Source organism: Rhinolophus hipposideros (genome assembly GCF_964194185.1).
Source record: "Rhinolophus hipposideros genome assembly, chromosome: 12".
Taxonomy (NCBI): Eukaryota; Metazoa; Chordata; class Mammalia; order Chiroptera; family Rhinolophidae; genus Rhinolophus; species Rhinolophus hipposideros.
The window spans coordinates 14,472,926-14,488,444 of NC_138058.1; the positions used below are offsets into that span (position 1 = coordinate 14,472,926).

Consider the following 15,519-nt stretch of genomic DNA (forward strand, 5'->3'; position numbering starts at 1 on the left):
GTCCAGCGAGGGTTTATCGCGCGCAAGCGTAGTTTAAATCACATGGTGCATGCGGTCGTGTGGCTGCGTTAGGAATTGGCTGGTGGTTATTGGAATTTCTCTCTGGGTACCAGAACTCGCAACTGACCTGGAGGATGTCGGGCTTAAAGAACATGCCCTGGCGGCGGCTACAGGGCATTTCTTTCGGGATGTATTCGGCCGAAGAGCTCAAGTAAGGAGTTGGTGGGAAGAGTGTTGAGCTTGTCTCGCGAGGGCGGCGCCATAAACTACTGTTCCCAACTGGTCTTGCGCCCATTCATCCTCTGCGTCCATGGTTGTCGGGCGCTTGGCCTGCTGGGACCCGTAGTTCCGGGAGCGTCTTGGGCTGGCGTGCACTGCCTAGCACCTCATTGAACTGGAGGGGTTTGCGAGATTGCAGCGTTATCCTCCGCCAGGTTTCTCGTTAATTAACCAGCTTTTGTGAAGTTATTATAATGTCTCTGACGCGGTTAATCGAGCACCTAGTCTCGTTTATAAAGTGATTATCCTTCAAGACTCAGTTCAGGTGACTTCTCTTTGCCAGGACCACCTATATTTCTCCGCTTAGTTACTAAATCATGGGGACTCTCTTAGGTCCTCATTTTGATCGTTGTAGCATTTGACAGTCTTGACCACACCCTTGAAACTTTCCTCTCTTTCAGGACCTTTCTGTCTTAAGGTTCTTCTGTTTCTGTGACAAGTATTATTCATGTTTCTGATTCCTTACGTGATCAGTTTATCAAGCAACCTACAAATATTTATCGATCACCCAGTTTTTGTCGGGCAGTGTGCTAGGCGTTAGTGACACAGCGCTGAACAAGGTCCTTGCATTGATGGCTTACATTCGAATGTGTTTCAGGCTCCTTAGCTGATTCCTAGTTTCCTTAAACCTTGGTGTTCAAAGGTTCTGTTCTGGTCATACTGCCTCGCTTGTCCTAAATGTCATCCCTAAGCAATTTCACCACTTTCATGATTAATATTCACAAATTTAAATCTCCAGCCCAAATTTCTTTTCCTGGTTTTCAGAGTTATGTATTCAGCTGTTTTCTGGACATCTCTACTTGAATTTCACACAGAGCTCTTAAACTCATATACCATATACTCATATACCAAACTCAACGTGCACCTCCTGGGAGGGGGAACTTGCCCCTTCAAAATGGTACCTCGTCTAGTGCAAATGGTCACTGTTGTGTGACTGGGAAATAATTCTGGACCTGTCTCTCCTGACATCTTAATTTATTTATTGGGCTCTTACTGTGTCCACCTGCGTATCTCTTTGTTCTATACCCTACTGCGACTTCTTAGGTCACAGCCGTATGTCTCGTTTGAATTGTCGTTTCTTTCCACTTTACAGCAGTCCAGTTCATCTTCCACATTGCTGTCAAAATTAGTCTCCCAAAGTGTAACTGTGATCGTGCTACTGTCACCCTTAACACCCTCCAGAGACACTGCTTTTCCCTCAGGTAAAGGATGCTTTCTTAGTTTAGCCTACAAATTTTCCCACGATCAGGCCAATGCAGATTTTTGCTATGACATTATCCTTTCCTTAGCCCTACTAAACCACTGGCACATTCCAGAACCTGACATCGGGTTCAGGTTTCAACATCTAGTAGGTCTTTCCTCAAACTATTTTCTCTGCATCAGTGTCCTCTGCTTCCCTTTGTCTTCTCTCCCTGCCCTCAGCAGACATCACAGCATCTCTGACACTCTTTAGGCTCAGCTCAATCGCCCTCATTTTCTGAGGTCTTCCCACTCCTAGCACAGGTGTTTACCACAGTGCTACAGTCACATTTTGTGCTTTTCTGTATGTCTGTCTCCCTCTACTAGTCTTGAGCTTCCTGTATGTCTCATTCCTTTTTATCCTCAACTCTGGTTGAGTGAATGGATGAATAAACTGAGTGCCAACTCTGGTAACACTGGGAACAGGATGCTAGCCGAGAAATTCCCATTATAGCATCAACCAGCAATAGATACAGTTTCATCCACAAGAAAAAGTATTTTATGTTGGCAGGAGCTCATGTAGAGCAATAATGAAAAAAATTAAAATTTTAATTAAAAAAATAAGTAAAGGACCAAAGCTTTAAAAAAAAAAAAAAAAAACTACTGTAATAAAGAAGTAATTAACATGACAATGGGGTAGCATTTGTTTTCCCCTTAAATTTGGAAAGATTTTTAAGTGCTAAGACTTGGTGCTGGTTAAAGTAATCTACTGTTAGCCCACCTTTTCTGGATATGCCAAGAGCTTCAAAACAGTTTGTACCCTTTAATTCATGGATTCCATTCACCTGAGGAAATAATTACATTTTTAGGAACTAGAAATTTGAATTATTCTATGCAAAAATCTTTATATAGATAGGTATTATAAGTTTATTTATAATAGAGTTTGGGTAAGTGTATTATATTAAATGCTATGTAATGAAAGATTTTGCAACTCTTAAGAATAATGTTTCCAAAGAATTTTTAGTGACGTGCAAACACTCATTCAATACTAAACAAAAATGGACACGTGCAATGCTAGAAATACCAAACCCCAGTTAAGGTTTGTAAAAAATGTACCCATGGAAAAAAAGGTCTCTGAATGTTCTCTAGGTGTTGAGATTGTCTGTATCCTTATTTTCTAAATCGGGGGGGGGGGGGGGAATGGTTAAAAGGCAAACTGGGCATTAATGTAATTTTGGCAAAAGTAGTTAGATATCCTATGGAAGCCCCTTTTAAATGAAACAGAAAAGACTGTGATGAAATCTTTAGTAAAGCAAGTTATATTTGTCAAATGTTTGAATATTTGTGTTTAACATTCCTCAATTTCCTATTCCTGCATACGGGGGTTACTGGGTCATCTCTCCTTTATTGAACTAGGTAGGCTTTAGAGTTAGTGTGGTCCATACCCTCCCTGCCCTCCCCCCTTCACCGCCCCATTCTGGCTGTGTCCCCTGGGTTAAATCGCCTAACTGCTTTGGGCCTGTTTCCTCCTCTGAAAAATGCATCTAGTGTTGCTCATCTCAGGGGGTTAAAGTCAAGACCGAAGCTTCTTGTAAAACATTTGGCATATTTGGCATGTAGTAGTTACTTAAGTCCTTTTTAAAAGTCTTCCAGTTAGTGCAAGATTTGCATTAAATCTCTTTTTTAAAGATTTTACCACTCTTATTCAGCACATATTTTATTGAGCAACTATTGTGTGCAGGCTCCTTGCTAAGTGCTGAACAGCACTAAGCAAGGCAGACAGATTCCACCCTCCGGAGCTGTCCGCGGTCTGAGGAAACACATTCATTACATCATCACTTGACTGCATTTTTGTGAGTGCCGAAGAGGAAACATCTGAGAAGTCGAGTAACCTTAGTTTTCCCTTGGTCTTTTTCTCTTTAGGAAATTAAGTGTTAAGTCCATTACGAACCCTAGGTACCTGGACAGCCTGGGGAACCCCTCTGTGAATGGCCTGTACGATTTAGCTCTGGGCCCTGCGGATTCCAAGGAGGTGTGCGCCACCTGCGTGCAAGACTTCAACAACTGCTCCGGCCACCTGGGCCACATTGAGCTCCCGCTCACTGTGTACAACCCTCTCCTCTTCGACGTAGGTTCTGCCGTGGGCCGCGTGGGTCTCTGGGCTGCTGGTGGGGTTTGTGAGACCACCCCTCTCCCCACAGGAGGGGGTTGAGGAGGTTACTTCAGGACACTTGGAGCGAAAGTGTTCCTTACCATTAGATTTTCAGCCTTGAGGAGCCAAAGCTAGTATATTCAAGTCGGCCTGTAGCCCTAACGAAATGAATTTCAGTTTGATTCCCGTTGAGAAGAGCCACGGCTTGATTCTGTTCCCAGGAGGAGAAGAAAGCCTCTGGAGCCATGCCCTGCACCTTTCGTTTCAGGGGCTTCACCCCCTTCAGAAATCGAGTGGAGGCCGCCCTGACAATAGAGGGAACGTTGGAGTTCTCCAAGCCTCCCTGAGCTCTTTAGGTGACTTTGTAGGCTCTTGCTGGGTGGCAGGAGAAGCAAAGGCCCAGAAGGCCTGAGGGTGAGCTAAGAACAAAGCTCCTGCCTGGAGTGCTCCTTTGGGTTTTCAGTGTTTCGTATTAGTCCATCAGCCTGGCCCCCCGGGTTTGTTTTAAGCTGTTCAGATGATAGTGTACATGGATACGATTTTCATCTGTTAATCATATTCAGGGAAGAGAATTGTCTTATTTAAATACTAAATATTTAACTCAATTTAAACTTAGTATTTATCTTCATCCTAAATGTAAATAAATTTGTTTAAACACTAAATTTAATATTCAGCACTTAAAGGTAATTCCCTATCTCAGACCCAAAATAAATTTCAAATTTTAGTGGATTAAAATGAAATCATAGAAAAATGTAGAGGAGTATTTCATCTAGTTCTTGGAGTCATGAAGACCTTTCTTTCAATAGCAGAAATCTTAAGGGAGTAAACTGACTATATGCAAACGAAAATCCGAAGTATATTGAAAATCACCCTCGCCGTTACATCTCTTTCTAATATCCTGTTTCTTTTTATTCCCTCTCTTCAGAAACTCTACCTGTTGCTCCGGGGCTCCTGTTTAAACTGCCACATGCTGACTTGCCCCCGGGCTGTGATTCACCTCCTGGTCTGCCAGCTGAGAGTTCTGGAAGTTGGAGCCCTTCAAGCAGTATTTGAGCTGGAGAGAATTCTGAACAGGGTAGGTGGGTAGTGGCTGTCATGGAAATCAGGCGAGCCAGTGTGGTAGGAACAAGAGCTGTTTGTGTGTTGTCCCTAAGAATAGTCACCAGAATATTTGATCTTTATGTCTTATAACCAGATAGGTGTGAAAACATGAAGCCATAGGGTAATTGAAGAAACTCTAATGAAAACGGCATAGAAATACTATTTTACCCATTGCTGAGCTTTTTTTTTCCTGGACCTAGGATCCAATCAAGGTTCATGCATTGCTTTGGATTGTTAATGTAGGATGTTTTAATATAGAAAATTCATTTCCATGATACTGACTTTTTGAAGACTCAAGGCCAGTTGTCTTGTACGATTTCTCACACCCTGGATTTTTCTGATTATTTCCTCATTAGATTCACATTTTGGTAAGACCACAACCTACATGACATAGGATGCTTTGTCTGCATCATTTTAGGATGCACTCACTGGCACCATCGTTCTGTCAGTAATGCTTAGTTTGATTACTTGAATAAGATGGTGATCACCAGATCTCTCTACTGTGGAGCCTTTTTTCCTTTGTGATTTCTGGTGCTGTTATAAATATCTTATTTAAAATTTATTTTCTGTTTGTGGATCAAAATAGTACTCATTTTTTATATATTGATTTTTGTATGAAACAACCAGACAAAAGCATCTTATCAATTCTAATACTTTACGTGTACATTCTTTTAGAATTTCAGCACAATCATCATCTGTGATTTACAGCAGTTTTATTTCTTTCCAGTCCTTGTATGTCTTATTTCTTTTTCTTACCTTATTTTGGTGGCTAGGGATTGAAGGAATAGCATGCATCCTCGTCTTGTTTCTTCTCACAAAGGGAAGCCTTTCCCTTTTCTTCTTCCCCTTCCCTTTCCTGAATAATTCAGTCTTAAAGACACTTAAATCTTAAAGACACTTAATGGGAAGAGCAGAGAAGATTCTACGCAGAGGTATGGCCTTGTATCGGTTGTCAGGGTCCAAACAAGATGGGAAAAGCATTCAAGGGAGAGAGGGTCTCCGCATGTGTGGGCAGCCCAGCGTGGGATGTCAGAGTTCACATAGGGTGAGGGGCATGTTCATTTGGGGTCAAGGCTCAGCATGGGATGTGGGTGTCCAACCAAGTCCTGTGAGAAGGTGCCCATGCTGGATGGCCCAGTGTGGGATATGAGAGCCCAGAGAGGGTGAGGAGAGGGTCCATAAGGAGGGTGGCCTGGAGTGGGATGTGAGCCCACGTTGGGTGAGAGGGGGCCATGCACAGGACAGGCTGGCAGCAGTGATGGGAGAGTGGTTATGTACAGGGAGGAGGATTGGTCAAATAAGTACATATAGTAAAGATAATGCTGGCCAGGTTTCACAACATCAGAGGAGGAAGGTACAAATATGTGTACAAGAGCAGACCCCAGGTAATCCTGTAGTGTTAGATTGGGATTAAAAGTACCAGTGTGAAGGCGGTGTGTGTGTATGCACATATGTTCCCTAGTTCTGTCCCTGAGAGGGCCTTGGAGCAGTGGTAGCAATGAGCACAGCTCATGCCTTGTCTTGGCTTCTAAATGCCATTGTCCACTAAAAGGGCTCTTTGGATAAATGGCTGTTTCTAGGGCTGATGCAGAAAGTACAAGATGAACTTAGAATGTCATGTGCCAGAGGGAGGGGCGGTACTCGGAGAACGATAGATGGGGACATGTCAAAAAGACACAGGAGCCAACTTGGAGGGCTCACAAATCTAGGATAGTTGAGAATCAAAATACATGATGATAGTAAATATAACCCATCGAATAAAGTAGAAATCTATGCATTCCGTGAGTTCATACTGATATAAATGAATGAATGAATGAACTGAAAGTTTAAATAACAGGCTATTTACACAGTTTCAAAGTACAACCCCCACACACATAATCTTTATTAATTATGGAGAGGAGGGAAAGAGGAACTTTACAGTGGAGAAGTCTGGCAGTCACCTTCTTACTCATTGGTCAAAGTGAGTGAACATCACCTAATGCACCAAATTGAAATCATGCACTACCTAATAGGATGCAATGAGAGGAGCAGTTCATCGCTTCTGGATTTTCCTCCCAAAGATGCACCAGCAGAATCTGATCAGGAGGAGAGATCAGACACACCCACATTTAACTGACCTTTAATCTTTAAAATGTTAATGTCTTCAAAGCTAGACCAAATGACCATTCTGGACGGAAGGAGACTAAATAGACAGGACAAGTAAACGCAACAGTTAGCTCTGAACTGGGTACTTTTGCTATAAAGGACGTTATTGGAGAATTGTCAAAACTTGGAAGTTTCAGATAATTTTTCTCTTCTAACCCACTCACATGGTGAATCACTCAGTTCCTTTTCTCATGTTAAACTAACTTTGGATTCCTAGGATTCCTTATTCTCAATAATTTTTCTTTTTAATACGTTGCTGAATTTGATTTCCTTATATTTCGCTTAGCATTTTTGCACCTGTGATCACAAATGACAATGGAGTGTAGATTTCCTTTCTCATATTGTACTTTTGAGTTTGGTTACCTATATTATGTTAGCCTCCCGAAATGACTTAGGGAATTCTGTCTTTCTTTCTCTTTCTTTAAAGAGCTCTAAAAGAGTACGTGTAAGATGGGAGACTACATCAGCAGGGTGCTGCCAGACAGTTTCTCTTCAGTGGGTGTCCTCAGAGCTGGCCAGGGGCTAGTCTTCTTTGGCTCTCCAAGAGACTGATCAGGAGCTAAAGAATGGATTACACCAGTGGGCACGAGAGTCACCCTAGCCTAAAAACCCCAGGCCCCGAATGGGAATCAGTATCTTTAGTGACAGCCTGTGGGCCCAGCTTCCAGAGACCCGCAAGGACATGTGTAGTTAGCACCAGGGAAGCTCAGAGCAGTGGTTTCCCCCTAGGCGTTTATAGTTCCTTCAGTCTTCCTAGTTCAGATGCAGTTAACCCATAGAGGTCGTGTTTACCATCAGCAGTACTGCCTAATAACACAGTTGGTATTTCCGCTTTTAATCAAGTTTCCGAGGGAACAGAACTGAAAACCTAACCCCAAATCAAACTTGTCCGAGAGAGAGAGAGAGAGAGAGAGAGAGAGAGAGAGAAGGATTTTCTTAAACCTTTACTCAGAGTAAGTTATATTTTTGTAGGAATTTGTCCATTTCATCTAAAGTTTCAAAATTATTGGCATAAAATTATTGGTGATGCCTACTTTAAGAAATTTTTTTTGTAAAATATACTCACAGAAATGCATTCATCATACAGTCTAACAAATAGTTACAAAGTAACCATCACCCATGTACTCACCTTCAGTGTCCGGATATTGTCTGTGTCCCCAGAAACTCCTCTTTCCCCTGTCCTTGTGTGCTTATTGTTGACAGTTTGTCATTGTACTTAAAAAGTTCTTTATAGGAATAATTTGAGGACTAGGATAATGCTACCTTCCTCCAGAGAGACTTCTTATTGCTTCTGCCATGTGCTTGGTTGCCTAGGTCCATGTTCAAAGCTGGTGACTCACCAGACTCCCAGGCAGTTAGAATCCTGGTGGTTCTGTCCAAGAGCGGGTTTAGTACCCAAGGGCGTAGCCTTTGGGGTTCCCAGCTTCCTGTGTTTGTGGCGTAGGATATGGGAGGGAAGGTATCCTATTCTTGTCCTTGCACTGTAAGCTTTGATTTCTATCCCCTTCATCATTTGAGGCTTCCAAAATGAGAAGTTCAGAATTCCTGACTTGGAAAATGTGCCCAGGGCCAGTGCTGCCATGTTTCACAGCTCCAGGGAACATCACAGAAGTCTGTCAGTATCTTCCCCTGAGGGCCACGACTGCACTGAGGGCTGCCCTGGAGCTGTGCCCCGGAGCCGTGCAGTGCTGCAGATATGGCCCCCCTGCTCCTCGACCTCCTAGATTCTTATTTTTCCTTCAATTCAGTCTGGATATTCCTCACTGTCCTGTCATGTCAGTTCTTCAGAGAGTTAACGTTTTCAAAATATTTTATCCTTTCTTGGTTCTTTTCAGTTTTAGGTTGGTATGAAAACTCTAGCCAACCATTATTGGAAGCAGGATAGTCTCTTCTGATTTTTTTAACAGCCTCACTGCTTTAAGAATGCAACACAGCAGCCATGAGGTTCCTTTCTCTCCCCTCAAAGCAAATGCTGTGCCCTTAAAGAGGCTGGCCCCTGGTGCTGCTAATCATACACTTGCTTTACTTTGATAATATGGTTTTCCTCTTTGTTTTTTAGTTTCTGGAAGAAAACCCCGATCCTACTGCCTTTGAAATTCAGGAAGAGTTAGAACAATATACAACCAAAATTGTACAGAACAATCTCTTGGGATCTCAAGGTGCACAGGTGCGTTATCCTGTCTCTCTTTTTTTCCAGAAAACTTGGGTTTTAGCACCATCATTCATGTATACTTTTGTTTTCCCAAAGTTGACCTGGGTTTGAATCCCAGCTCTGCCTCTTAGGAGGCCTGTGACCTTGCAAGTTGCACAACTGACTCTGAGCCATCGTGTCCCCATCTTTGATACCTGCCTTCAGGACCGATGAGATTACATGAAATTGGGTGGTTTAGGTACAGCATCCAGCAAGGTTCTGGCTTATAGTCTCACTTTGAGAATGAGGTCCATGTCCTTTTCTTCTTTCTCTCTCCAACGTTATAAACCACAGCTACCTCTTTGTTCCTCAGTGGCACCTATGTAAGTGTTAATTTGTTCAGTGAATGAATGATGTCGATAATCAGCCTGTAGGACTAACTTGAAACCTGATTCACCTCATGCCCGAGTTTCACACCAGAGATTCTGATTTAACTGGTCTGAGGTAGGGCCCAAGTGGAAGTTTCAAAAGCTCCCAAGTGGGTCTCATTTGCAGACAGGCTCCACTCATGTAGCTTAACTCTGGATGTACCTTTCTCAGAACCCTGAGATACAGCTCAAGGAGGCGGCAGGGAGGGTACACCAGCTGCATCCAGACAGGTTTGTTTTAAATTAAACTAAAAGTAACTAGCATTTTTTTTACTACTTATTTTGTTCCAAGCCCCCGACTGCATTTATGATCTCTTTATCAGTTATCATGATTTCTTTACCAAGTAATAGTTTGGTGATGTGTTTATAATTATTCCCATATTATAAGTGAGAAAACTTAAGGAAAGAAGTCACTCAGTAATTGGCAGAGCTTGGCTATATTAGGGCTCTGGAAATTTTTAAGAAAGGGGTGGCTTCCTCTGGTTTTTCAAAAAAAAACAACCCACAAAATGAATACATACTGGATTCTCTTCAAACAGCACTCTGAGGTTCTTTGCCTTTTTTTAACAGGTGAAAAATGTGTGTGAGAGCAAGAGCAAACTCATTACTCACTTTTGGAAGACACATATGACTGCTAAGCGATGTCCCCACTGCAAGTGAGTATTGGAGTTCTTGCCTTTCCCTTTCCTCAGGCGAGAAACCTCTGGCCAGTCACTCTAGCTGTTAGTAAGTGTCCTGTTGGATTTTTTCTGTCCTCAATCACAACTGTTTTCATGTCTAGGACTGGGCGGTCACTTGTCCGAAAGGAGCACAACAGCAAACTGACAATCACATATCCATCCATGGTGCACAGGAAAGCTGACCAGAAGGACACGGAGCACCCGGGTAAGTAGGCCCGGCCCTGCGAGGCCCTCAGCCATGTCTCTCATGCGTGGCCGTCAGATGTGTCCCGAACCTTGGGAATGCCTGGTCTTCCGCACCACGTTTCTCAGCTGCGTGTTTGTGGTGGGCCAGTAGTGGAGCTGTGTCCGGGCCTCTCAGGGCTGGAGGGGTCCTGGTGAGGGCGCAGCGCTGGCCTCACACAACTGACGGGCCAGGCTGCATGAAGGCAGCGCCCCATGGACTGCATAGGCGACTTTTTTGAATCAGATGGTCATTTTCTGAAAGATTTTTGAGGCAAAAGTGAAGTAATATACGTGGCAAGTATTTAGAACCATTTTATCATCGAACAAGTGTGGATTTCTTTTGAAGTAAAATGTAAAATGTAGGTGAATTTGAAAAACCGAGCGTTTGAAGAACGTGAGCACCTCCTGCAGGCTGCTGCTGGCTGTCCATTAAATTCCTGGGGTAGAGTGTCTCTTCCTCGGCTCTGTTCCATCCTTGGGGTACTTGAGGAAAACTTTGAGAGACAAACTTAGTACTCCTGATTGTTTCTATTTGTAGTTGTAGGTTTGTTTAAATATGTTTTTTATTTTGAAGTATTGAAGATTAAATAAGGTATTTCATTTGGAGTACTGAGACCAGTACCTGCTATGTAGTACGTGCTCTGTAGATGTTAACTGTTCCTTTTTATTGTACAGTCAATGTGCCAGGGTGGGAAAACATAGCCTGTGATTGACACCTCTCTCTGCTACATATTCTGAGTGGGTCTAGCGGTTACGTAGTCTTACTACAGAAGGCCACTTCTTGGAGCTTCAGTTTCCAACTCTGTCTAATAGCAATAACAATACCTCCTGCCTGGAGTTGAGGAAATTTCATGTGTGACAGTCCTAGCATATTGCGACTAAACTTTATTTCAGAGCTTGAGAATGCAGAAAAGACAGGGAAGTAAGATCTCTTCTTCAAGATGCCTAATCTGCCTTTTACATTGAAAACTGGCAAGGCCTGGAGTTAAATAACTGTCTTAGTCAGTTCAGGTGCTATAACAAAAATACCATAGTCTGGGTGGCTTATAAACAACATACATTTATTTCTCACAGTTCTGGAGGCTGGGAAGTGTAAGATTAGGGTGCTGGCACATTCAGTGTCTGGTGAGGGCCCACTGCCTCATTGACAGCCGACTTCTCCCTGTCCCCTCACATGGCAGAAAGGGGCAAGGGCGCTCTCTCTGGGGTGTTTTGTAAGGGCACCAGTCCCACTCACGAGAGTTCCGTCATCACGACCAGTCACCACCCAAAGTCACCCCACCTCCCAACACTGTCACCTTGGAGATTCAGATGTCAACACACGAAACCTGGGGGACACAAACATTCAGACCATAGCAGTAACACATTTGTTTATTACTTTTTAAAGACCCTTTTATTTTAGACTAATTTTAGACCTGCAAAAGGATTGCAAAGATAGCACAGAGTTCCCATATACTGTTTATTCAGTTTGTCCTAACGTAACATTAGATCACCATGATGCATTTGTCAAAACTAGGACATTAACGTTGGTACACTACTATTCATGGAACTACAGACTTTAGTTGAATTTTTCCAGTTTTTCCAGGAATGTCCTTCTTGTGTTCCAGGAGCCAATCCAGGACACCACATTGCATTTAAAAAGCCTGTTTAATTTTGTTTAACAGTTAACCACAAGGGTGGATTTTCCTACACTTACCTATTAATAATCCTTAAAACTATTTTTAAGGTTGGGAACTGCTGCTCTATCCCTTAGGGCACCTTAGAAAATGTGCACAGATTGAGAACAAAGATGGTCAGAATTCTAGAAGGGTAACTGTTTCTTAGGGGCAAATAACGAGCAGTTAAGTAACCTTGTAATGCCTTTGTCAAGTCCATTCTTTGAAGTACTCTCTCCCTGCAGCTATGAGACCATGATGATGGGGCCAGCCAAAAGTCTGTGCATTAGAATCTAGTCGACAGTCGTCTTCCACGGTTCTAGGACTGGGTTTTTAGTATTTAACATTTACCTTTGGGGCACTCAGCCTTATGCTGAGAACCTGCTTGTGCCCCAGCACAGTGCCAAGGTGGAGACCTGACCACGTGGCCTCCGCCATCAGAGGAGGCTGCAGGAGTCACAGGTCAATAACTCCAGGGAGCAGGGGATGTGCACGCAGGTAAGCGTTCTGAGCAAGGGTCTGGCCACATTACTGGTACCAAAGGGAGCCAAGCAGTGACTGTGCCTCCCTCAGTGGTCTCCACACACTGGTCCTCTCAGGCGGAGAGCCATTTAGGGAATGCTGCATGCGCTCAAGAGGGCTCCTTGAGCCCCACAGCACACACTTGTGTTTTTAAATGAGAATTCTTGTAGCCAAGATACTCTCCCCACTGTGATCCAGTCTTTCCCCAAGTTATTTGACCTCTCGACCCCCTTGTTCACGTGACAGCTCTTAGAGCTGAATGAAACACACGTTAGGGATACTCTGAAATCCATCCGGGCAGATTTCATTTTTGCAGGCTGTAAACATGGCTTGTTAGGAGGGGTGCAGCCTGTGTGAGGTGGTAGCTTCCTGCAGTTCTCTTCTGACTCAAATCCTATGATAGAACAACCCCAGTTTGGCATCATGGTGGTTCAATGGCCTTGGGGGCTTCATGCACTGATAGCTCTGGGACGGGCTGGAGAGCACGCCAGAGTGAGCTGCTCTTCCTCAAGCCCGTTTAGTAGGAAAGAAAATTCAGATAGTTGTTTCCAGAAATGCCCACAGAGTTGTTCTTTAGGTTAATGGGGTCTTTTTTTCCACTGGATGTACAATGCTGTGGTCATCCCTGAAGGTCAAAGCCTCTTCATTGCATACCCACACATCCTTCAATTGCGTTAACTGGTTGAAATGTTTTGCTTTTATAGGAATTAAAATATTAAATGTGTAGACCTAGCAATTCTGCTTCTATGACTTTATTCTAAGAATTAGACGTGCCCACGGTACTGTTTAAAAGACTTAAATGTCTATTAATAGAGAATAGCTAACTAAATTGTGGTATATCTATTCATCGTTATCCAGGTTACAGATTTCTCTAAGAACTTGTGATAACATATCCTCTGCAGATAGTGAAAAAACGAATTGAGAATCGGAGGTGGAATGAAGCTGGATTTTACAACTATGAAAAAAAGGCAACAGTGAAGTTTTTAAGAACAGATAGAGTATCTAGGATATTTTGAATGTGTCTGTTCAAGCCAGTGTACGAGGCACTGTCAGGTGCTATGAAGACAGACAAGATGGAGTTCCTGCCATGATATGTACATACAAAGGGAAAATTGAGCAATATTCATTTCCATGAATGTGTCCCAGAAGAGGTGGACAGATTTGAACTTTAGGGTCACATTACTTACATCTTCGTTAAACATGTAAATTCCCGGAGCCTGACACCCCGAATGGCAGCCCAGCCCCAGGTCTGATTTTCTGACTTTCCCTGGTATTGGTGATAGTATCCCGGAGCAATCTTGCTTGATTTGAGAAAATCTATCTACTCCTCACACATCAGCCTAACATGTGTAAGAAGAAATTGAATATACATTTACCCATAAAAATATTCATACTCATTTGTCCATAATTCTATTTCTATGAACCTGTCTGGTAAAAACCATATGCATAAAGTGATTTATCATAATGTTACTTATATAACGGTAAAAACCTGGGATCAACCCACATGTCCAACTCTAATGGTATGGTTCAATCACCTAGGAAAACATTCTCTCAGCAGAATGTCATGCGGCCATGAAAAATGGTGCTCAGGCAAGAGCTACGTGGCTACATGTAGAAATGCTCCTCAAAGGACACTAAATGAGCAAAGTAAATCCATAGTTAAGATTATAACTGTCTAAAGCACATCTAATCAAAGGACTGGAAAAGAATATACAAAAGGGATATTAGTGATAGAATGTGGTGGAATGGTAGGTGATTTTTTTCTTTTGCTCGTTGCTTTTATACAGTTTATTGTTTCCATGACTTCCAAAATTAGGTTAAGGGGAAAAATATTCAGAGCTGAGACTATGCTGTGCTAGAGTTTGATTGTTGTGGTTAACTTGCCGGCTTGGCAGGGTGGGGAGAAAGAATTGATAAATCCCATTCTGGACGGAGGCCTGTAATTGACTTACGCTTTGATTCCCCTCCTCAGCTCCAGGAATCGAGGAAGCTCAGATGGGAAAACGAGGGTACCTGACACCCACCAGTGCACGAGACCATCTTAGTGCCCTCTGGAAGAACGAAGGTGCTGTACCAGCCAAGAAAGAGCCCTTTCTGTCCTCCGGGCTTTAATTTCCTGGACTCATTCACCCTGCCTTATTATTTGTTATTTTTTCAAAGTTGTGATTATTGTAGATCTCTCCTGAAATCTATTCATAGATTTGGGGCAGGCCTCAGGGCCAATTGTCATTGATGCATTATAAAGTGGAAAAGGTCTTACACTTTGAATCATGAATTTGATTATTGTTACTGAGCCTGGTCATTGTATGACAGCTGCAGGTGGGCATTGCTTAATAGTTTGACATATTTCTAGAAGGTTCAGTGTAATGCACTTTTCTTTTTTTTAAGGAGGGTGCAGCTCACAGTGGCCCATGCCGGGACCAAACTGGCAACCTTGGTGTTATCAGCACCACGCTCTAAACAACTGAGCTAACCGGCCACCCCCTAATGCACTTTATTTTAAATTCCCAAAAATAATGGGTTTTTCGTTTATTTTTTTTTTTGAAAGGTTTCTTTGGGAATTGCTTCTGTGAATAAAAAAATGAACTCTAGTATTTCTTTTTGTAAATTAGAATTTTGATATATTTTAATTCCCTACAAAAAGGAAAATCCTCCGTTCCCTTTTGAGTGTATAACAAAACCTGTGCAGTATATTCAAGGCCTCATGTCACCCACCCTGTGAGAGTGTATTCTGGAACACTGGATGTGGCCATTGTATAAGGATAAACGTTAGAAAATATTAAAAGAGATAAGTAATGTTGGAAAAAAAGGAGCACTCAAGTAGATGGTCATTTCTGTGACAGGCTCTAACACATTTTATTCATTCCGGTAGCCTTTTTTTTTTTTTTAAGTCCCTAGAAACTTAATAGCTTTGAATCCACAGAAGATCCCTTCGTGATAGCGTTGATGTAAAGGGTTTTTATTTTGTTTTTAAGAAGGCTAACTTTTTTTTCCCTTCTATATTTCAAATACATTGTTTTAT

The 15,519-nt window shown here is 42.6% G+C and overlaps 1 protein-coding gene across 2 annotated transcripts in view; it reads left to right on the forward strand.

The window, feature by feature from the left end:
• Positions 1-85: 85 nt before the first annotated feature.
• POLR1A (RNA polymerase I subunit A) overlaps positions 86-15,519 on the forward strand; it is a 79,291-nt gene continuing 63,857 nt past the window's right edge. For both annotated transcript variants that reach the window (XM_081069625.1, XM_081069626.1), the window contains exons 1-7: positions 86-211; positions 3,382-3,586; positions 4,536-4,685; positions 8,916-9,023; positions 9,986-10,071; positions 10,197-10,300; positions 14,470-14,562. In XM_081069625.1, the coding sequence (XP_080925751.1) occupies positions 135-211; positions 3,382-3,586; positions 4,536-4,685; positions 8,916-9,023; positions 9,986-10,071; positions 10,197-10,300; positions 14,470-14,562 (823 nt within the window). In that variant the 5' untranslated portion in view covers positions 86-134. The remainder of the gene's footprint in view (positions 212-3,381; positions 3,587-4,535; positions 4,686-8,915; positions 9,024-9,985; positions 10,072-10,196; positions 10,301-14,469; positions 14,563-15,519) is intronic.